General features: G+C 39.6%; 1 protein-coding gene across 3 annotated transcripts; it reads left to right on the forward strand.

Annotated features, from left to right (window-relative positions):
* Positions 1–365: 365 nt before the first annotated feature.
* LOC307048310 (TRAF3-interacting JNK-activating modulator-like) lies at positions 366–14,846 on the forward strand (the record flags this gene model as incomplete). Of its 3 annotated transcripts, XM_079697360.1 has the most annotated exons (10): positions 366–692; positions 2,591–2,738; positions 2,871–2,934; positions 3,205–3,229; positions 3,492–3,521; positions 3,615–3,710; positions 7,677–7,778; positions 7,901–8,037; positions 10,019–10,111; positions 14,753–14,846. In XM_079697360.1, 9 exons carry the CDS (start codon positions 366–368, stop codon positions 10,062–10,064), a joined length of 975 nt encoding a protein of 324 aa, XP_079553486.1. In that variant the 3' UTR covers positions 10,065–10,111; positions 14,753–14,846. The 3 variants fall into 3 exon arrangements, with proteins under 3 accessions (XP_079553486.1, XP_079553487.1, XP_079553485.1); XM_079697361.1 differs by lacking the exons at positions 10,019–10,111; positions 14,753–14,846 and adding an exon at positions 12,460–12,598; XM_079697359.1 differs by lacking the exon at positions 14,753–14,846 and having other exon boundaries at positions 10,019–10,221.
* Between the last annotated feature and the right edge of the window lie 10,038 nt (positions 14,847–24,884).

Below are 24,884 nucleotides of genomic sequence, written 5' to 3' on the forward strand. Positions count from 1 at the left end.
TTTATCAATTATTTCTCACGTTCCCCTAACTTAGAGGCAGGGTGAGACGTTTGGTCAAGGAAGAAGTGGCAGCCAGAGGAATCTCGCCACTTTGCAGAAGGGGAGATGCAGGCCAGAGAAGAGCAGAAATTAGTCTAGAGGCTGAATCCAGAAGTCCTGAGTTCCCACATGACATCATCCCCTCTTCACTTGTCAACCCACACATATGGGACGCTGTGATATTTCTGCCCCCTCGTCCAGGGAGATGGCCATTTTTCGGCCCATCTCCTGACCCCTCCTCTTCGCCTCCCTCTTGGCACTTGGCAGATCCGGGCAGCTATTCCAGGAACTGGAAGCCAAGCACAACAGTTGCTCACGAGGTCATCATGATCAACCCAGACCCTAGGCCTGCCTCTGGCTTGGCCTGGTGGGCTGAGAGCTACGAGGCCAAGTGCGAGCGCTGGCAGGAGACCCGTGAGAGCCGCCGCTGCCACCCCAATGTGACCACTTGCCGCCAGGTGGGGAAGACGCTGAGAACCCAGCAGAGGGAACAGCTCCAGAGGGCACGACAACAGCAGTTTTTCAGGCAGAGGAACCTGAAGGTGGAAGAGAAAGGCAAGGCACAGAGCCCGCAGGCCAGGGAGCCAAGCCAGGCGACTGACCTCAAAGAGCCCTTGTCTTGGGCCAACAGGATTTCTTCCCCCAGACAGCAGGTGGGCCATGTCGAGGGACACACTTCTCTGGAGGGGATGGGGTGCAGCACCAAGGCAGGTGGGTGGGCTCAAGGTCACTAAAAAGTGATTTAAATGAAGTCCCTCCTTCCTCAGTCATCATAAAGTCTCCCTTAGCCACTTACTCAACAGATATTTTTGTTGTTGTGTTTTGGGGGGTTTTTTTGTTTAGCTATTTTTTTGTTTTGCACTTGCCTTTTAGGAGAAAAAAGAATCATTTAAAAACAATTCCATAGCTAATTCCTAGTATTAGTTCAAATTCAGTCTATCTAGACGTATCTTCTACAGCATTCATTCATCCGTCATTCAACAAACGTTCAATGAATGCTTACTGTAGGCCAGGGACACAGACCAATCTTCTTAACGTCTCCCTCAAATCTCTCTCTCTCTCTTTCTCTCTCACACACACACACACACACACACACACACACATTTCTCATCTCTATTCTTCTGTAAGGCTGCTGCATCATCCACCTTCTCTCTTTCTCTTGGGCCATCCCAATTCCAATATCGTTCACCTAAGGCCGCATCTGGCCCAGGAAGCCCTAGCTTCCCTAGCTTCTCCAGGCCACCTCTGCTCTCTGTGGTTTTTATGAGGTTATAAATCCTCTAAGATTGTGTAACTTTTAGAGGGCCCATTAGTCTGCCCTGGGAAGGAGCAGTGCTGGCAAAACCCAGGGTATGTTGAAATGAGCTCAGCCAGCAAACCATCTGTGTCTTCCTATCCACGTTGTGAGCATGTGGACAGCAGGGATGGGTCCTCCGGATTCCCTGGGAGTAACTGGTATTGTACTGTCCCCAGAATAGGTGCTCTGTTGGGCCTTCTTTTTTTTTTTTTTTTTTTTTTTTTTTTTTGCGGTACGCGGGCCTCTCACTGCCGCGGCCTCTCCCGCCGCGGAGCACAGGCTCCGGACGCGCAGGCCCAGCGGCCACGGCCCACGGGCCCAGCCGCTCCGCGGCACGCGGGATCCTCCCGGACCGGGGCACGAACCCGTGTCCCCTGCATCGGCAGGCGGACTCCCAACCACTGCGCCACCAGGGAAGCCCTGTTGGGCCTTCTTAACCAGTGCATATGTTATCCACAACAGGAGGTGCTGTTCAGAAAAATGATCCTTGAGCCCAGCTGTAAAATAAAAGCAACTGTGTACTTTCTAAGGCAAGAAGGTTTCTATGTGCTTTCGTTGAAAAAATAATTTTAAGGAGAAAAAGAATAGAAAACAGTTACCTAAAGAACTCTTCCTGAGCCTATCAGTTATTTAAGGTTTCTTGAGATTGAGTTAGTCTGCATGATTAGCTGCCACAGGCATTTCCTAGCCTTTTAGTGTTATGTTACAAACATAAAATTTTTTAGTTTGTAAGAAGAAAATATAAAAATAGTAGGCAAAATTGTGACAACTACTGCTGCATTCCTCCCTACAGCTGCCTAATTTACCTTCTCTTCACACAAAACCTCAACAATAGTCCAGCTGTTAATAAGAGGAAGGAAACCACCTCTAGAATAGGACGGCACCTTGGACACCATCTACTCCAAGCTCCTCATTATACAGCCAGGAGACTGAGACCAAGAAAAGGCAGGACCTGATCCCAGATCCCCTCACTCCCACCTCAGACCGGTTCTCTTTCCGGGATCAGGGACTCTAGAGAGAGTAATTGGAGACAAGCCCAGCTCCCCATTTGCCTGAACTGAGGAGGACCGATCCCACCAGCCAGGACAAGAAAGGGCAGGAGCAGGGATATCCTTGTAGCTCTGAAGGCTTGAATGGGTTCCTTTGGTTTTCTGGACCCGAAACGATCACTGGCTCATCTTTCTGCAGTCAGCTGGAGAATCCTGTTCTAAGAGGCTCTATCTAGGCTCTCAGCATCCCCCACTTGCTTTCCAGGTGTCAGGGACCAGCTCCGAGGTCTTTGCAACCCAACACCATCCTCCCTCAGGCGCCTGGAGGGATCCGGCTGACCACCTCCCCTCCCAGGCTGGGGGCCTTCCACCACAGGACTCTCTCATCAAGAAGCCACCCAAACACCACCGTGGTAAGAGCAGGGCCTTCCTCACTCACTGGGCCGAGGCATTTCCACTCGCTGGCGGTGGAGAGTCCCTATCCCTCCCCACTTCCCTCACTGCCTCTCCCATGGGCTCTGAATCACCCTATCCCTATCCCTCAGGCACTCAGACAAAGGCAGAAGAAACACAGCCAACAATTAAGAATGACGCCAGTCAGCAAACCAAGTGAGTACCTTTCATGTTCCTGACCTCAACTCCTTCACAGCCCATCCATTCCTCTCTTCTAAGCTTTTACCTGAACCCTCCCCCAGAATGTGGAGAGGAGCACAAGGAACTTCCACGTCCACCTTAATTAAGAAAAAGGAAGGCCTTCCCCCCCCTTCCCCATTGGCTCTTCAGAAGAGATCAGAGAAGGAATCAATACTCTGCCTCCTGACACTCTTATTTCTTTGATCCACTGTCATTTTTGTTTTTTGTTTTTTTCTTCTCTTCCAGTTATGGAGCTGCAGTTCTAGACACGGTAAGAAAATCCTCATGGTGAAGGTGTTGAGTCAGGTGGCATCTAAGCTCCTCCAAGGTCTGACATTCTGGAATTCCACGGTAAACTCAGCTGGGATGGAGGGGTACCCTCTTCCTGGATGAGCATAGACATGGGGGCCTGGAAGGACCCTGAGCCAAGGAAGAAAGTTGACTCAGCACAAGCCAATCCTGGCTCGGGTTCCATGTTCTAGGATTTCAGGGAACCTACAATCTTCTTAAATACCCTTTTTCTTTCTCTCTAGAAAATCATCCAGCTTTCTGAGTACCTCAAAGTAAGTAACATGTGAATTCTCCCCTCAGCTCCTCCATCCATCTGCTCCCTTCTCCTCCAACTTAATCTTACCCTCTTGCATTTTGCCCCCCAGGAGGCCCTACAGAGTGAGCTGGTTCTAAAACAGAAAATGATGATTCTCCAAGACCTGCTGTGTGCCCTGATTCAGGCCTCTGACAGCTCTTGGAAGGTAAGGGAAATCTTTGCTTGAACAAAGTCATGGACTTCTATGTGTGCCTATCTCATTCTTCTTTCCATACCATCCCAGCAAGAGGAGGGGCTTTTTCGCTACTGAAGAGGCCAAAGGTGGGGGATGGTGCTAAGACCTAGAGGTCAAACATGTCACAGTAAATATATGGGAAAGCTTGGCTCAATCCAGGGTGGTCAGCTGAGGACACACCCATGGAAGACCCAGAACCAAAAGAGGCAAGAGTTTCCATTCTTTAATTTGTTGGAAGAAAGAAAGGACGGTCCCAATTCAGTTAATATTACCGTGATAAATGCAACTATTTTCATATGGGATTCACACCAATATTTATTCCAAGTCATCCTACACCTACTAGTCAGCCCAGACGTGAATGTCAAAGCGGGAAGGGACCTTGGAGATTAGCTAATTTTCTCATTTTGCCAATGAGGAAACTGAGTGTCAGGGAGGTCAGGTGACTAGTCCACAGTCACACTGCTAGTCAGAGGCAGAACTGGAACTAAAATTCAGACCTCCTGATTTTAGTCCATTCATTCAACAAATATTCATAAGTCATGGTCTCTACAATGAGCACTGGAAATGAGATTAATTAGACAGGGTTCCTGATGTTAGAGAGCTTGCGGTTTTGTCAGGGAGACAGATGCCTAAACAACGCAGAGATGTGAGAAATAAATGTTTTCAGGATATAGTAGAATACAAGGAGGAATTAATGACTCCACAGAAGGGGAGAGCTAGGGAAATATTTATAGTTATATTAGTATTTTCCAGGCAAATGTGGAAACAGGAACTATATTCTGGGCAGGGGATACAGCATAGGCAAAGAACCAGAGGCATGATATAGGCTAATGCAGTGGGTCTCCATCTTTTTAATCTCAGGACCCCTTTATACTCTTTAAAAAAAATTATTAAAATCCAAAGAACTTTTTATATTTACCACTTTGAAATGAAAACAGGAATCTTAAAATATGTATTAATTTTAAAATAACAATAGTAAATAGATTACATGTGAACCTAAATTATATATTTTTGTGAAAAATAAGTATTTTTTTAAAAAATAGTGAGAGGAGTGGCATTGTTTTATGCTTTTTCAAATTTTTGTTTGGTTTTGTTTTTTGGGTTTTTTTAACATCTTTATTGGAGTATAATTACAGTGTTGTATTATTTTCTGCTGTATAACAAAGTGAATCAGCTATATGCATACATACATCCCCATATCCCCTCCCTCTTGCGCCTTCCTCCCTCCCTCCTTATCCCACTCCTCTAGGTGGTCGCAAAGCACCAAGCTGGCAAATCTTTTTAATGTCTGAACGGAAGACAGCTAGATTCTCATATTTGTGTCTGCATTCAGTCTGTTGTTAATACATTGTTTTGGTTGAAGCATATGAGGAAAATCCAGCCTCACACAGAAATGTAGTTGGAAAAGGGAAGACCTTGCAGATCCTGGATTCCCAGGGGTCCTTGGACCCCACATCGAAACCCTTAGACTTTAATGTTCAGGGAGCATAAGCAGTTTGATGCCACTGGAGCAGAAAGCCCCGGGTGCACAGAGAGAACACCCAACCTCCCAGCCTCCGTGAACATCTGACCTTACCACGTAGATGGCTGTGCTTAGAGAGATGGGATGGGAGGACGTGGGACAAAACTAAGAAGTTTGCAGTGATGTCAAAGAGACTCCTAGGCTCAGCCCTCCCTCTTCATGTCGGTCACTGTATCCAGATTTAGGTGTTTATGTTCAGGGCTCCTGCTGGTTAAGGAAGTTGTTTTCATAGCTGAGTAGGAGCCTGAGACACACAGCTGTGCATGCTAGGTGGTTTCCGGTGCTGAACTAAACTGAGTTGTCTCACTCGTTTATTCAACAGACATCTGATAAGTTCCAACTATGTGCTGGCTTGGGTGCTACAGGGACAGAGGTAGGGTCCTTTGTCTTTAGGAGTTCCAATAGCAGCCAGGAAGAGAGAGACAGGTCATAAATAACTCTACTGCAGTGTGCTAAAGCTGTAATAGCACTTTCTACAAAGTGACACAGAGAAAAGAGAAGGGAGCAATTCTTCTGCCTGAGGTGGTATAGGGTAGACTCCAAAGGAAAGGGACCACTTTAGCGGGGTCTGGAAGGATTGAATAGGAGTTTACCAGTACAATCTCTTGATTGGCCTGATCTTGGATTATATGAGATAGAAAAAAGTCAGTTTTCACACTCGAGAAGTGATAGATTTCTGACAGGCGGGGAGATAAGTCAAGAGAACAAGATGGACCGGCCAGACTGCTCCCACTTGATGTTAGGAAGATAAGGTGGCCATGTAGTTAGAATTCTGCAGGGGAACATAGTCTATATAGTCTATGGGTTTGCGGATCCTCAACTTTTATTTTTTCAGTAATGCCAACCAAGCTCATAAGAGACTGACATATCATCCAGAATGCCAGTCTACTCGTTTTCAATGGGGGATAAAGCTGGTCAGTGACCAGCATGGTTAAGTCCAATAACCTGGACATAACCATGTATGATCTCAACCAGTAACTCCTGTATCTGGTTTCTAATGACAATTCCAAGAACATAAGACCCACTCAACATTTAAATCCAAATTTTCAGATGACTCCAAAGCTAAATGGAAATGATTTGATATTGAACTCTAAATCTGCATTATGTAGACTATCTCTTACCCAGTTGGGTAACCCAGAATCGATAGTAAAAGGCTCCTGCTTTCCCCAAAATCACAGAGCATAAAAATGAAAAGCACTGGAAAGGCAAGACCCCCAGTGAATTTGCAAAGCTGCTCTTGTGTCTTTTTCTTTTTGACCTTGAAGCCAGGAGAAATTCTAAAAATACAAATGTATTAATTTTTAAAACTTGACTTTACTGAATATTGTTCAGATCCCCAAGCCTACAAAAATAATTTTATTTTTTTAAAAATGCTCCCTGCCTCAAAGGAGTTTACAATCCCTTAAAGGATCCAGATGAGTCAATAGATTAGAAATATAGATACTATGTGAACACCAGTAAAACTGCCTAATCCATAAAGAGTCGGGGGGTAGGTATGGTTGGCCAAGTTTATCAGAATTTATGATTCTAGGGCTGAATCTTGAACATGGGTAGAAGTTAACCAGGTGAAAAGTGTGGGTCACGATACTCTAAGCAGAAGCAGCTTTATGGGCAAAGGCAGAGGCTCAAAAGCACAGTGCTTAGGGGACCTACAAGCAGTTCAGCTTGCGTGGAGGCAGCATGAGATGAAAGTCTGGGCTTGTAAGTAGGAACCATGCCAAGGAGTTTGGACCTGATTCTTAGAACACTGAGAACCACTGAGAGATTTAAGCAGGTTGTGATGGGATCAGATTTAAGTTTTAGAAAGAACCCTCTAGCTGCAGGACTGAAAAGGGTTTGAAGGGAGGCAAGGCATGAAGATAATATATAGTCTCTATATAATCCATATAATAGTATTACTAGGGACTGAACTAAGGAGGTGGCAGTAGGGATAGAGGATACAGGTAATGAGCTGTTAAAGACGTTGACTTGACAAAGCTTGATGATGAACTGATTCCTTGAAGAAGATGAGAGAGAAATCAAGGATGATTCCCTGGTTTAGGGTTTGGGAGACTGGGTGGGTGGTGATGCTGGCCACTGAGATAGGAACAGGTTTAGAAAGATGATTTCCCTTTGGAAATGTCGGATTTCAAATGCCTGTGGAAGGCCTAGGGGAGAATGCCCGGCATGCCCAGGGCAGTTTTTTATCCCCACTCACCTCTCACATCACCTGAGGGACTCTCCCTGCCGGCCTCCAGCCTGGAAGAAGGTCCACCAGATGACTGACATCTCTGCCCTGTGGACAAGGACCAATTTCTTTTCAGTTCTGTGTCCCTGCTCAGGCTTTAGCACACAGTAGGTCAATGTGTATTTGTTGAATTGCCTCAAATTTACAGAAATACACTTCTTGGGGAATGAATAAGTTGCTATTACAGATGCAAGACCAGAAAAACAGCTATGAGCAGAAGGCCAAGGAGACACTGCAGAAAGTGCTGGAGGCGAAAATGCGTGCAGAACAGCAACTGCAGAGCAAACAGGTGTGGGGATGCTCCATAATCCTTGGGGCTGGGAACCCTGGGGCAGTCTGGGTGGCAAGGGAGCCAGCTGCACAACTCCCTGGAACCCCCAAGGCACCACCCTCTCCTCTGATCTCCCTCAGCGGTCCCTGGCTCTGGCCGAGCAGAAGTGTGAAGAGTGGAAGAGCCAGTACGAGAGCCACCCCCAGCATGCAACTGCCCCCTACCCTGCCAGCGCAGTAATCGTGAATGCCGTCTTCCTTCTCTTTTTTACAATGTGGTACATATGGATTTTTTAAAAATTAGACTTAACCAGCTTTTAAACCTTTCTTTCTAACAATATTAGTACTCTCTGACTCTCCAAATGCGCCTTTTAAAGTTGATTTAATTTATGGAAAAAAATCACCCTTCATACTTTCCCTTAGATTTTTCCAGGAAATGTTTATAGCTGCTTCCAAGACAAATTCTAATACTTTCTCTCAGACAAACTTCACAATATTTCCATGTGATAAGTAGTGTGGAGGTAAAAGACAATTCATCACAGGGACATCTATGAAAATAAAATTAGAAACTAGCTTCTAAACATGCAGAGAGAAGGGCGTGGTGTCAGGCACTAATTTCCTTGAGAATTCCTCTCCATTTCTAATAGACGTTCTTATTTACCAAGATCCCTTTTTATTGGTGTCCTATTCCAGACTGTTCCACTCTGCCCATCCTCATTCTGTAAAATACATTCACACTCTTTTGTGACCCTACTTATTTGCCCATTAAATAATCAATCATAGAACTGTCAGAATTAAATATAGAGTGAAATTAAAATACTGGAGTCACTTGGAGGGTATAAGCAGCTCCACCAGAAAATACTGGGCATGGATTTAAAGAGGCTGTGCGGGACCTGCTCTTGTCCAAGTTCCTTCTCAAGAACTATCTGAAATAAGCCTAAATTCAGAGTTAATCAGATTGGCCTGCTTTCTCAGGTGGACTGGAATTCACTGCTCTTTCCCCTCAACTCCCTGATGTCAGTGGCACTTTCCGGAGATGAGGTGGACTTCTCTGCCTCCTGCAGAAGCTCAGTTCCCCCCGGGCCCACTCCCTGTCTGAATCCCACACTTGAGGCCAGATGCCAGCCTTCCCAGAACATTCGTGGTCTCATTTCAGTTTTTGACCTGCTCAGATTGAGTCCCTGTAGACTCTTTCTCAGCTTGAAACCTGATCTTCAACCCCTTTCCCTGGCCTCGATGGTTACCTTCCTACATTAGGCCTCAGGTGCTTTAACTATAAAATGATATAGTTGCCCTTAATTCTAAAGTCTTCTTCCTAAAGCTCTACAATGTGCTGGCTCCTTGAAAATGTTTCTCTTTGCTGGTTTTAATTTTGTAGAGAATTAAAACCACAGCTACTCTAAAAGACAGTAAGTTACATTGGATAAGGAAAGTGTGCTTTTGTAGTTAGATTAACAGGGATGGAAGACGACTTAGTATGTTTTAAGATACTCATGATCCATTCTCGTGAGAGTCGGGAAGAAGGGGAAGAGAGTTAATAAAATACCAAACGATTGTGACAAATTAAATTAACAAAGATGTCGCTGATTAGTTACTACTTGAATAAGCCACACATATCCAATTCAAGTTTTCCTTTATTTTTCTAAGAAGGGATCCCAGTGAACTGAGTCCCATGTTCAGGAACTCCACGTTCAATGGCTTAGTCTTTAAAAACTGTTCTGTTGCTGGAAGGTGAAATATTGCCCATCAGTCCTAATTGATGTTTAGCTATCACGCACATTTGAAATAAATGTATTACTTTGCCTGATCTCAGTGTAATACATTCCAAAGGGACAAAGAGCACACGAAAATTTATGGAGTCTCCATCTTCTACAATAAAGTGTGCCATAAATTACATATTATTTGGCCATGAAATTCACAAGCCATAGAAACCACACCATTAGCAATGTATACAGTGGTAAACAGCAGGTAATGATAATCATATAAAACAAAACAGACTGTGTATGTTGGCACTGCTGCCAATAAAGCAATCATTAAATACATTCGTATGCATCTACGCTAGTTAAGCTCTTTGAGGGCAACTGCTATGAATTCTACATACCTGTCAGGATATTATATATAGCCCAGTTTCTATGGCCTTTATTCAGAGATGCTGAGAAAGGGTTACTGTGGGTAAATTCAGACCTTTTCTCAATATAGAATTTGGTCAACATGCATCCTGAACAGCAAAATTTCACACTGCTTTCAATTTTCCTACAGTACTTGCCACCTCAACAAATGCAGGATTAAGTATAATGGATTATAAGAAGTTAGAAAGGAAAGATGGAAGAAAAGAAGGAAGGTAGAAAAAAGGTGGGTGTGGAGTACTTCAACATTTACATAAAGAGTGGACCTAAAACTAACCTGAGGTTACCCTAAACTATTAGCATATGCTATAGAAACTTAAGTGAAAAAATAAAAAAAACCCAGCAAGGGAAACTCAAAGATTCTTTGTTTTTTTCACTCTATTGCATATACACGTCCAACTTAATCTATATGCTCATGTCCAATAAGAGAGCATTGTTTTGCAAGGCTACTTGGGTTCTATCAGCATGTAAAGGTCAGACAACTCAACTTTAGCAGAGCTAGCCTTCAGGTGAATAACTGCTTCTTTCAGGTTGTGAGCATCTGAATTTTCCGGAAATATTTCCCAAAAAATGAAAACTAAAAGAGTCCTAGGACAGCGACCTTTAGAAGTTTTATAGTATCAAAGTTTTTGGAGGAAGAGTATCTTTGTCGATTATCAACACGATGATTCCAAGCAGGTCAATTTATGCTGAGAATATTATATAACAGAACCCACTTCACCTCCATTATACTGACAATGGTCTTCCTTACTTCAACCTTGTGCTTCTTAGTAAAGTTGAAAATACTAAGCCAAGAACAGACAGTGACAATGCCAGAGACTCAGATGTACCTATAGGTGCCTTCAGACAACATCGCCACCCAGGCTAAAGTCCTGGTTTAAAACATCCCAACATGAATGACTCTCAAAAACCATATGCTGAGCAAGTGAAGCCAGATCAAAAGGGCACCTACTGTATTATTCAACTTACATGAAATTCTAAACTGGGCAAAATTCATCTCTAATGATAAAAAACAGATCTGTGGTTGCCTTGGGTTGGGAGATGGGGATACTTTTGCAAAAGCCTAGGAGGAAACTTTCTAGGGTTTTAGAATTGTTATCGATCTTTATGGGGGTGGTAGTTATACAAATGTATACATTAATTAAAAGTCACTGAACCGTTGACTAAAAATGTCTGCATTTTATTGTATGTAAATGATACCTTAATAAGGTTGATTACAAAATGAACCAAAACCAAAACAAAGCAGAAGAAAAACCTCTCAAGCCCTCAAAGGAAATACACTGTTTTCTTCCAGGGTACCAGATTGGAAATGAGGCATTGGTCTGTTCTACCTCAGATTATCCCTAGGATTATTTAGTCTATTTTAAAGCACTAGAGTCCCGTATCAGAAAAACTCACCCCATGTTTTATTACTTTGATTTCTTCTCTGCCTCTTCTCCCAACATGGTGAAGTCATTTACGGAAGAAAAACCAGCTTTTTCCAACTTTGCATCATCACATATTCTTTCCAAAGCTATTAATTATGGAATAAAATTTGGCTACACTTTGTAAAAATCTAGCTTTTTGAGCCTTACAAATCTTAACAGTTAACCTATTGCCTCCATTGGAATTTGGAAAAAAATATTTTGAAAATGAATAGCTGAGATTTGACATTTTTGTTTTTTGTGATTTTCTCTTCCCCTAAGAGAGAAGTGAGTAGGAATGAGAAACACATACATAAAGAAAAAAAATTATCTTGCTGCCTTTGCATGGTTATAATTTATAGGAGGCCCTTTTCAACAATAATTATCAGAATCAATAAAATATAATCTCCATGAAGGCCAGGCCAGGATATTTGTCTCTTTTTCAGCAGATTGCAATACAAACCACATTCATGGATTTGCTTCTTGATGATCTTTGTAATGCTGTAACAGCTGACCATTTCCTCATGCCTCTTCACCTTAACTTAAACCTGGTTTTTCACTAATGACCTCACATTTCCTTCTCTATCACTTGGTTGTCGGCCTCTTTTCCAACTCCAACTCACATTTCACTCTGGAACCAAAGGAAGACTCCCACCTTCCTGCTTTTTAGTGATACCTCAAGGTCATTACCATATTGTGATCACCCTGAATAGCCAGACGATTGCTATTGCAGAGCCATCTGACAGTTTGTAGCTCTAAAAATTAACTAAGGACCACATTTGTCCAAAATATCCTAGTTTAAGATTTTGGTAATACAGCAACAGTAATTCCGAAGTCGTTTATGACAATCAGTGTGGGAAGCACCCTCTTTCAGGAAGATCCTTTGCCATACAATACTCTTTCCCTGTCAGGTAATAAGGAAGCACGGCCGTGGAAAGTAACCTCCTGTGGAAAGAAATACTTGGCTTCGAGACGGCTTGAAGTTCATACATTTTTCTTGAATTAGATTCCCCATTAATTACTTTATCCACAAAGAGGTAGTTATCAGAATCCTGTAAGCAATTAAGGAGATGCTACTGCACATTCTTTCAGCTTGTTGACCTTTCTCACTTTATTTCATATGGCTATCTGAAACATCAGTGATTTACATGTCTTTCTTTTTTTTTAGCAGATTTCTGTGTGTGTGTGTCCCCATGATGAAAACATCATTAAAATAAGATATCATGAATAGACTCTTAAGAAGCAGAGTCTACTTAAAGTCCCAGAAAATGTGAAAGCACTAATATTCATGGACAACTCTACATTCTGAAAGTTACTCCAAATTTTATTGATCTCTATTTTGTCTAGGAGTTTTTCAAATTTTCTACCATGATCATTTGTTAGTTTTATAATTACATAATAAAGGCATTACATCATACAATCTTTTGTAATCCATTGCCGTTTTAAAACTATTTGTTTCCTTGTCCTCAGCAGATATGTCATAGATTATTAGTACACAAGCAAAGACTTTCAACATAACTACTTTATAGTGAGAAGAACTATACTGAGCTATCTCTATCCTAAGACAATGCACTAGGAAAGCACTAGGAATTCTTAAGCACTAGGAATACAGACACGATCAAGGGGCAAGTTCCTTGCCTTCGAGTATACATAATCATTATAGCAAATGCTTAAATAGCACTTAGTATATAACTCACCACAGCAGTCTTATTTTACTCCTTTTTAATAGGTGAGCAGAGGAAGCCACAGGGAAGTCATAGGGTAAAGCCAGAATTTGAACCTAGGTAGACTATAGTACACTCTCCACTGCTTTAACTACTACGTTAAAATATGTATATATAAAAGTTATATACATATATATATATAACTCCAAGTATTCGAAGGTTACAAAACACTTATCTACCAAAACTCAAAAAGGAGCACAGAAACTTGCATAGAAAATAAACATGTAAAAGTTCATGAATAAACCACAATATAACCTGCTCCACATAATATACTGACTACAGTGTCCTGGGCCTCTCCCATCCCTAGGCAGCCGGAAATTACAACAAAATAATACTTTTCACCTTTGGAAGCCACACCATCTCTCATACCAACCAACCAATTACTTCCTTAGACAGAATAGGAAATTAACCTGAATATCATATATATATATATATATATATATATATATATATATATATATATATATATATATATAGCATTACTGATGTAGAATCTTTGTTTAAAGACAATAACTTCAATAGCAGAGGGAACTTTACCATTGCAGGCTTCAGATAACCTCTATATTTCTCAGATTTTATGCTAAATCATAAAATGCCATATTGTGTCTGAAGCTATTTTTTCAGTAGTCCATTTTCTTAAATGGACTAGCAAAGCAGTAAATACTGACGAACATTTTGGCTCCCAAATCCTAACAAACAATAGAGCAGGGGTCAGTAAATTATGGCTGGTGGGCCAAATCTAGTCCTCTACCAGCTTTTATAAATGAAGCTTTATTGGAACACAGCCATGTTCCTCAGTATATGTATTGTTTGTGTCTGTTTTCACATCACAGCAGCAGAGCTAAGTAGTTACAAAAGAGATTGTATGGCTTGTAAAGCCTAAAATATTGACTGTCTGACACTTTATGGAAAAAGGTCTCCAACGCCTGCAATAGTATATAATGAAAGTGATGCTATGTAACATCTAAGACTAGGTCATAAAAGGTCATGCAGCTTTTGCATGATTCTCGTGGAATGCTTGAACCCTGGACACTCATTCTTGGGATACTCTATCTTGAATCCTAACTACCACGTTATGAGAAGTCCAAGCCACATGGGCAGCCACCTATAGGCACTCCAGTCAACAGTCCTTGTTGGGCCCAGTCTTCGAGTCATCCCATCTCAAGGGCCAGAAATGGGAATTAAAATTGTCTAGATGATTCCAGCCCCAGCCATTTCAATCCTCATGAGCTGAGGTTTCAGACATCAGTCATGGAGTAGAGACAAGCCATCTCCTCTGTGTACTGTATGAATTGCTGACCCACAGAATCTGGGCACATATTAAAATTTTTTTTTGTTTCAACACTAAGTTTGGACTTCTTAATTATGTAGCAATACATAACTGTTATCTATTAGATAACACAGATATCTCTTATCTAATAGATAATATAGCACTGTGTCTGTACACAGGAGATCTACATTTCACAGAGCACATACTTTTAGATGTGAATGTTGACTGCTCAATTTCTAAGAAGAACGTAACACACATATAGGTACAAAATGTTTATGTATATGTAAATATTAGACCTATATAAACTAATCTATATTATCCATAAAATGAGGGGCCCTTGATAATGGCTAACATTTCTTTCTGGTATTTATTGTATTCCAAGAACTGATAAATTCTTTCATTGTATGAATTTTCTCTTTTAACCCTCATAGTAACTCGCTGAGAGAAGTAATGTTATCTCTATTTTATAGATGAGAAAACTGAAGCAAAAACAGATAACATGCTCAAGAGTACTCCACAAGTAAATTTTAGAGTCAAGATTTGAGCCCAAGTTCTCAAGTTTTAGATCCCTTACTCATAGTCACTAAGCTATATACTGAGGAAGAGGATGAAAGCTGAAGCCATTACTTCATGCTCAAGAAGTTAGACAGAAACCTAGCAGGTATGGTTGAAAGAAGACAGGACTTGGAGTCGTAAGTCCAGAGCCTGAGTGATGAAATGACTTCTCCTCTCCTCTAGATACAGGTTTGTGTTTAGAAAATGAAGAAGAGCACTGCACGTTTTGATGGCTGATTTCTGGACTTAATGATACCAAAGAGTGGAAGTTCACCAGGGAGCTATTTTGCAACGACATAAATTATTGATTCAAAATCAAACCTTTATTATAAATTACTGATTCAAAATCAAATCTTTATTATGTCTCCCTTGCATCAGAAGTCTTTCCCACTCTTCATTTCTTTTTAAACCCTTTCCTGTCTACTCTTGGCCAAAGCTTGAAGCCTGATTTAACATTTGGAAATAAAACAATGAAATAGTCATAACACAGCAATTCCAATGCCTACTGAAACAGAAGCTCTAAATAATTTTTCAGATAATTTAGGAAATTAAAAATATTTACATCATAGATGCAAAGACAGAAGTTACTTGTGTAATAAAATAAATGGTGAGACAAAAGGTTTCTGGTCAAGTAGATTTGTTTAAATAGGAACACTAATCTGAGTTCTACCCCTGTGCTAAAACCCAGTGACAGGTTGCATACAGCTTCTAAAGGGATAGTTCAGGGCATTGGGTCAAATTCATGCCCTAAAATGTGGTATTATTAGTAGTACTAGAAGATAGAGTGTGACTGTCTTCTTTGGGACATAGATGAAGACCCCAAGATAGACAATATCAAGGACAAGTTATGTAGAATAAGATATTATCTCAGTCCTTGGGACATGTCATCCAGGATAGAACAAGAAGTAGATTTATTATCAAGTACATGAAGCCAGAGACAGTAAGCAATGAGTGGTAGTTGGTTAAAATAGGTTTTAGAAGTACAGGCACGGATGTAGAAAACAAACTTAGGGTTACCAAGGGATTGTGGAGGGGAGGTTAAAATGGGAGATTGGGACTGAAATATACACACTACTCTACATAAAATAGGTAACTAATAAGAACCTGCTCTTCTTATTAGCACAGGGAACTCCACTCAATACTCTGTAATGGGCTATTTGGAAACGACTCTAAAAAAAAATACAAGTGGGGCTTCCCTGGTGGCACAGTGGTTGAGAGTCCGCCTGCCGATGCAGGGGACACGGGTTTGTGCCCCAGTCCGGGAAGATCTCACATGCCGCGGAGCGGCTGGGCCCGTGAGCCATGGCCACTGAGCCTGCGCGTCCGGAGTCTGTGCTCCACAACAGGAGAGGCCACAACAGTGAGAGGCCCGCGTGCAGCAAAAAAAACCCCAAAACAAAAACAAAACAAAAAAAAAGTGCGTATATGTATATGTATAACTGTTTCACTTTTCTGTACACCTGAAACTAACACAACACTGTAAATCAACTATATTCCAATAAAATTTTTTTCAAAAATAGGTTTTAAGAACCATAGTCAGGGAGCAGTGTGGATTGGAAAGACCTGGCAAGAAATATTTCTGCATCCTCAGACAGTGCTCCCCAAGCTGGCTATTGCAAGGGTGAGCATTTAAGAGATCTTTGACCTAAGGAGGACATGAGATCAACAATCTATCCCAATGTGCATGAATTATTCTCCTCGGGGCTATCAGAAATCAGATGGCATCCTAGAGCAAGGGTCAGCAGGTCTTTTCTGTAAAGGGTCAGATAGTAAATATTTTGGATTTTGTGTACCATACGTCTCTGTTGCAATTGCCTATCTGCTGCTGTAGCACAGAAACAGCCATGCACGATACCTTAATGAATGGGTGTGGCTGTGTTCAAGCAAAACGTTATGTACAAAACCAGGAGTCAAGCGAGATCTGATCAGTGGGCCAGAGATTGCAGACCCCAGTTGTGGGTCAGTGTTCACAGCTGAATGAGTCACGAGGCCTTAAGTTCCAGTTCTCATTTTACTACTCTCTACCTGGGTGAACTTGGGTTCATCCTTTTATTTATATGGGGCACTATGTTAGTCAAGTTTCTCCAGAAAAACAGAACCAACAGCAGGTGTATACAACGTGCCCATATATATTGATATAGATCTAGATATCAATATTGATACCTAGATCTATATCCATATCTGTATAAAGATAGAGAAAGAGAGAGATTTTAAACAATTGGTTCACACAATAATAGAGGCTTGGTAAATTCATTATCTGCAGGTTAGGCTATCTAGAGACTCTAGGAAGAGTTGCAGTTCAATTTCTGTAAGTCTTCTGGCAGAATTCCTTTTTGCCACAGGGAAGTCAGTCTTTGCTTTATTAGAACTTTAACTGATTGGATGAGGCCGACCCATAGTATGGAGGATAATCTGCTTTACTCAAAGTCCACCACCAATTTAAATATGAATTTCATCCAAAAACACCATCACAGGGACTACCCTGGTGGCACAGTGGTTAAGGATCTGCCTGCAAATGCAGGGGACACGGGTTTGAGCCCTGGCCTGGGAAGATCCCACATGCCGTGGACCAACTAAGCCCATGCACCACAGCTACTGAGCCCGTGCACCTAGAGCCCATGCTCTGCAACAAGAGAAGGCACCGCAATGAGAAGACCGTGCATCACAAAGAAGAGTAGCCCTCGCTTGCTGCAAATAGAGAAAGCCCACGGGCAATAACGAAGACCCAACGCAGCCAAAAATATAAATAAATAAATAAATAAACAAACAAACAAACAAACAAACACAAAAACGCCATCACAGAAATATCCAGAATAATATTTGACCAAAAACGCCATCACAGAAATATCCAGAATAATATTTGACCAAATAACTGGGCATGGTGACCCAGACAAATTGACATGGAAAATTTACCACCTAAGCCATAGTTTTGTCATCTTTTACTGAGAAATTTGACTTATCTGAACTATTTTCATACCTAGAAGATACCTTCTACAGGTAACAAGCTTTGGCGCCAAAAGCCATAAGCTAGAGCATTTCATTCCAGGTCCCTTCTCAAATATCCATGATAGGTAGAAATTTGACATCAGTAGTTCTTGAAATCTCCCCAGTGAATATAATATGCAACCAGGGCTGAGAATCTGGAGATGTAGAGAGAATTTAAATTGAACTTTAGTTAAACAGTAAAACAAGCTCTGACTCTACTGGCTGGAGCTAGACAAGGGATATGCATTTAGTGGGATGAGAAGATAAAGAACACTAGGGAGTAAATCAAATGCTTTACACCTGTGCTTAGCTAATTGTTACTCAGATAATTCAGACAATCTTACAGCATCTGAACCCTGAATTCCTTAGTTCTGTTTTAAAAAAATTAACTCTTCAAGTAACTGAACTCTGAGAATCATGTAAATCATAAAGAAAAAGAAAAAATCTTATTTTCTGAATTAGTTGATTTCATATGTACTGTTTCACTTTCATGACATTAACTATTTATCTTTCTTTCCATTTTATGTTTGAGGAAAGTAAGGCTTTAAAAATCTCAGTAATTTTTTCAAGGTCACTTGTTAAGGGTGTGGTAGGCAGCATAATGGCTCCTAAAAATGCCCTCACCCTAATCCCTGGAACCTATTAATATGTTACCTTACATGGTGAAGAGGACTTTGCAGATATGACTGAAGTTATAGACCTTGAGATAGAAAGATTATCCTGGATTACCTCATGGAACAAATCTAATTGCATGAGTCCTTAAAAGCAGAAAACCATTCCCAACTGTAGAAAGAGAAAGATAGAGATGTCTTAATAGAAGCAGAATAACAGCGATGCAACATTTTGGGTTTTGTAGGTGAAAATAGGGGACTCTGAGTCAAAGACTACAAGTGACCGCTGGCAGCAGATAAAGTCCAGGGGACAGAAACACCCCTAAGAGCCTCCAGAAAAGAATGTAGCTCTGCCAACACTTTTTTTTCTTTTGTAACCATCTTTATTGGAGTATAATTGCTTTACAATGGTGTGTTAGTTTCTGCTTCATAACAAAGTCAATCAGCTATACATATACATATATCCCCACATCCTCTCCCTCTTGTGTCTCCCTACCACCCTCCCTTCCCTATCCCACCCCTCTAGGTGGACACAAAGCACAGAGCTGATCTCCCTGTGCTTTGTGGCTGCTTCCCACTAGCTATCTATTTTACATTTGGTAGTGTATATATGTCCATGCCACTCTCTCACTTCATCCCAGATTATCCTTCCCCCTCCTTGTGTCCTCAAGTCCACTCTTTATGGCTGCATCTTTATTCCTGCCCTGCCCCTAGGTTCTTCATAACCATTTTTTCTTTTTTTCTTAAATTCCATATATATGTGTTAGCATAGGGTATTTGTTTTTCCCTTTCTGACTTACTTCTCTCTGTATGACAGTCTCTAAGTCAATCCACCTCACTACAAAAAACTCAATTTCATTTCTTTTTATGGCTGAGTAATATTCCATTGTATATATGGGCCACATTTTTTTTTTTTTGTGGTAAGTGGGCTTCTCACTGTTGCGGACTCTCCTGTTGCGGAGCACAGGCTCCGGACGCGCCGGCTCAGCAGCCGTGGATTATGGGCTCAGCCACTCCGCAGCATGTGGTATCTTCCTGGAGCAGGGCATGACCCATGTCCCCTGCATCAGCAGGCGGACTCCCAACCACTGCGTCACCAGGGAATCCCTGTGCCACATCTTTATCCATTCGTCTGTCGATCCTGCCAACACTTTTACTTTACTCAATTGAGAAGAATGTCAGACTTGTAAGGTAATAAATTTACCTTGTTTTGAGTCACTAAGTTTTTGGTAATTTGTATGAAAGCAATAAAAAACAAATACAGATATTCTACAAGAGCCAGGCTATATATTAATACTTAAGTATTTCTGAAATGAATTTAACATTGTGATTGACAGCAACAGCAGCAGCTTCCATGGGATCCCATCACACACCTGAGGAAAAGCAGCCTAATATAAAGCAGTGACAGCAGCAGGTCACTGCCCCACACTTGGAGTAGAGGGGGACTTGTTCTACTGTAGCAGCAGCATAGCCTGAATGGGAACCCATCCTCCTGTGGCACTAGTCCCATCAACATTAGTGTAATCTGCTAGCATCTGCTGAGCCAACAGGCCCCACATACACAAACCCTCCAACTCAGCAGCATTAAGTGAGCCAGGCTCAGGGTTTCCTGAAACTCATATCCAATGGCACTGGAAAGACCAGATATCACCTACAGTTATGAAAACATAAAAAAACAAAAACAGAACACTGGGAACTTCAGAAAGAAAAGGGGAACAATGGAATGGGTGAAAACAAATGGGGTAAATATAAGAGACTATCATTAGTCTCATGAGTTTCTTAAATACTATATGATGGTCAAAGCAAAAATTATGACACCATCTGATGTGGTTCTCAATGTAGAGAAAGGAAATACTACAGAAAATCATACTTTAAAACTGGGGAATATTAAGAGACCTAAATGGAAGTAAAATTTTGAAACTTCACTTGAAGTAATAAAACACTGATTCCAGTAGACTATGATAAGTTACATATGTATACTGTAATGCCAAAAGCAACCACTAAGGAAACTATACAAACAGTATACACAAATGATTATAAATAAATAAATTAAAATGGGCTTATTAAAAAATGTTTAAGTAACCCACAAGAAGGCAAAATAAGAGAAACACAAGACTGAGAAACTAAGGTAAAACAAAAAATAAAATGGTAGACCTAATCTTTAACATAGCGATAATTACATTAACTGTAAATGATCTAAGTAACCAAGTCAAAGACAGAGATTGGAAGAGTAGATTAAAAAATCACAAGTATGATCCAAGTATATACTGTCTGTAAGAAGCTTACTTTAAACATCATGATATAGGTAGTTCAGAGTAAAAGGATGAAAATGATATATCATGTGAACATTAATCAGAAAAAGCAGGAATGGATAAATTAATATCAGATAAAGATTTCAGAGCAAAGGAAATTATTAGGGGCAAACAGGGTCATTACATAAAGATAACAGGAATAATCCACCTAGATGACCTAGTGATACTAAATGTGTGTGCACCAAACAACAGAACTTCAAAATACATGAAGCAAACACTGAAAAAGGTAGTAAAAGGAGAAAATTTTAAATCCACAATTATTATTTGAGACTTCAACACAGCAATTTATAGAACTACCAGAGAGAAAAATCAGCAAGGATATGGAAGAACTGAAAACATCATCAATCAACAGGACATAACTGACATTTAAAGAACACACTCAATAAGAGCAGAATACATATTCAAGTGTCCGTGGAACATTCACTCATATACCATATACTGGGTGATAAAAAAACATTAGCAGATTTAAAAGAATTAAAATCATAGAGAGTATGTTCTCTAGCCATAATGGAATCAGACTAGAAATCAATAACAGAAAGACAACAGGAGAATCTTCAATCACATGAAAACTAAACATCACAATTCCAAATAACTCATGGGTAAAAAAGACAGCATCAAGGAAAAAATTTTTAATGCATAGAATAAAAGAAAATGGAGATATAACAGATCAAAGTTTGTGGAATGAAGTGAAAGTAATGCTAAAAGGGAAGTTTATAGAACTAAATTGGGAAATAAAATATTTCAAAGCAATAATCTCATTTTCTATATTACAATAGTAAAAAAGGAAGAGGAAAAAACACTAAACAAGCAGAAAGAAGGAAATAATAAAGATGAAACAGAAATCCATGAACCTGAAAACAGGAAAATGGGGGGGAAAATCAATGAAACAAAAGGCTGGTTCTTGGAAATAAACAATTTAATCAATAGAGATCTAGCAAGACTGATAAAGGTAAAAACAGAGATGGCACAAATCACAGATATCAGAAATGCAACCAGGGATACCATGACATATCCTGCAGGTTAATAAGGGACAAGTTATTACGAACAAGTCTACACTATAAATTCAAAAATGTAGATGAAATGGGCCAATGCTTCTACACCCAAAACTACCAAAACTCAGCCAAGATGAAATAGATAATCTCAATTTTCCTGTAACCATTAGAAACACTGATTTTTCATATAAAAACTCCCAAAAGAAATATTCAGGCTTAGATGTTTCACTTTTACCCAAGACTTAAAGAATTAAAACCAATTTTACATGATTTGATAAGAAATAGAAGTAGAGGGAACAGTTCCTAATTAATTTATTAAGCCAGTATTACCTTGATACCAAAACCAGACAGGAATAGTATAAAAAGAAGAAGACTATAGACCAATATGTTTTATGAAATTGCCTGTAAAAATCTTCAGCCAGATATTAGCAAATTAAATCCAGAAATATATAAAAAGAATAATATATCATGACCAAGTGGTATTTATTCCAGTTATGCAAAGTTGGTTAAATATTTGAAAATCAAACAATGTAATCCACCATATCCAATAGATTAAGGGGGAAAAGTCATGTGATCCTATCCATTAATGCAGAGAAAGCATTTGACAAAATCCAATCCCATTCATGATTTGGCACATATATACAATGAAATATTACTCAGCCATAAAAAGAAACAAAATTGAGCTATTTGTAATGAGGTGGATAGACCTAGAGTCTGTCATACAGAGTGAAGTAAGTCAGAAAGAGAAAGACAAATACCGTATGCTAACACATATATATGGAGTCTGAGAAAAAATATGTCATGAAGAACCTAGGGGTAAAACAGGAATAAAGACACAGACCTACTTGAGAACGGACTTGAGAATATGGGGAGGGGAAAGGGTAAGCTGTGACAAAGCGAGAGAGAGGCATGGACATATACACACTACCAAACGTAAGGTAGATAGCTAGTGGGAAGCAGCTGCATAGCACAGGGAGATCAGCTCGGTGCTTTGTGACCGCCTGGAGGGGTGGGATAGGGAGGGTGGGAGGGAGGGAGACGCAAGAGGGAAGAGATATGGGAACATATGTATATGTATAACTGATTCACTTTGTTATAAAACAGAAACTAACACACCATTGTGAAGCAATTATACTCCAATAAAGTTGTAAAAAAATAATAATAAAATAAAAAAATTTAAAAAAAGAAGGAAAAAACCCCAAGCAAACTAGGAATAGAAAAGGAACATACTAAAACTCATAAAGAGGATCTACAAACAACCTATACCGCGATTATATTTAACTGTGAAAGACTGAATGCTTTCTCTGTAAGATCAGAAACAAGGCACCGATATCTGCCCTCACCACTTTTATTAAATATATTAATGGAGATTCTAGTAAGAAAATAAAGCAAAAATAAATAAATACATAAATTTAAAAGTTAAATTTTTAAAACATTTATTTAAAAGATAAAAGGACTATTCCTACTACGTTGAATAGGAAGGAATATATCCTACTGAATGTTGAATAGTAATATATACTGTTATATTAAATAAGGAAAAGTAAAACTGTATCTGAAGAGGAGATGATAATCTAAATGGAGAAAATACCAAGGAATCCACAAAAAGCTTGAGAAATAATATTAGTTTGTAAATGTTTTAGAGTACAAATCAACACAGTTTTATCAAATTATATATTAATAACAAATGTGTAGAAGCTTAAATAAAAATGTGATGCCATTTACAACTGACCTAAATAAATACTTAAATATAAGCCCAATAAGACATTTATAGGTCCTCTATACTGAAAATTACAAAATGCTGATGAAGAAAAATTTAAAAGTCCCAAACAAATAGTGAGACATACCTTGTTCATGGATTAGAAAACACAACATAATAAAGATGTCAATTCTCCCCAAGTTAAGAGGCTTAACAGAGTTACTCTTAAAATGCCCTCAAGGTTTTTGTGGATATAGACAAGCTTATTCTAAGATTTATATGGTAAGAAGAGGCTGAAGAATAGCTAAAACAATTTGTAAAGGAAGATTAAAATGGGAGGAATTAATCTACCCAATTTCAAGATTTTGCAGTAATGATGGAGGTTAGATACACAGATCAATGGAATGGAATAGAGAACCCAGAAATAGACTGACATAAATACATTTAACTTGTTTTTGACAGCAGTGTGAAAGCTATCAAGGAAGAATAGACTTTTCAAAAAATGGTACTGAAACAGTTGGACATCCCTCGACAAAAACAAACAAACAAAAAATGAACCTTAACCTAAACCTCCACACCTTACACAAAAATTAAATCAAAGTGGATCATAATCTTAAATGTAAAAGCAGGACATTTTTAGAAAAAAAAATAGGAGAAAATCTTTGGCATCTAGAACTACGTGAATAATTCTTAGACTTGACACCGAAAGTATGATCAATAAAAGCAAAAACTGATCAATTGGATCTCATCAAAATGAGTTAAAAATGCTTCATAGAAGATCCTTTTAAGTGGATGAAAACTCAAATTACACAGTGGGAAAACATATTTGAAAATCCCACATGAGACAAATGACTTGTATCTATAATATACAAAGAACTCTCCAAACAACTTAAAAAAATCCAACTAGAAAATAGGCAGAAGACAGGAACAGACATTTCATGGAAGAGAATATACACATGGCAAAGAAGCACATGAAAAGATGCTCAACATCATTAGCCATTAGGGAAATGCAAATTAAGACCATAATGAGATATCAGAGAATAACTAAAATTAAAGTATAGTGACAACATCAAATGCTGGTGAGTACATAGAAAAATTATATCACATCACTGGTGGGAAAATAAAATGGTTTAGCCACTCTGAGAAACAGCTTGACAGTCTCTTTTAATCCTAAAAGTAGATTCACCCTACAACACAGTAATTGTACTCTTGAGCATTTATCCAAAAGAAACAAAAACTTAATTAAGTTCCCACAGAAACTTACACAGAAATGTTCATAGCAGTTTTATTTATAACAGCCAAAAACTGGCCACTACCCAAATGTCTTTCAATGGATGAATGTTGAAACAAATTGTGATAAAATCTTATGATAGAATACTACCGAGCAACAAAAAGGAACAAATTATTAATATATGCAAAAATTGAAATGAACTTCAAGGGAATGATGACGA

The sequence above is a fragment of the Hyperoodon ampullatus genome (genome assembly GCF_949752795.1).
Source record: "Hyperoodon ampullatus genome assembly, chromosome: 2".
Taxonomy (NCBI): domain Eukaryota; kingdom Metazoa; phylum Chordata; class Mammalia; order Artiodactyla; family Ziphiidae; genus Hyperoodon; species Hyperoodon ampullatus.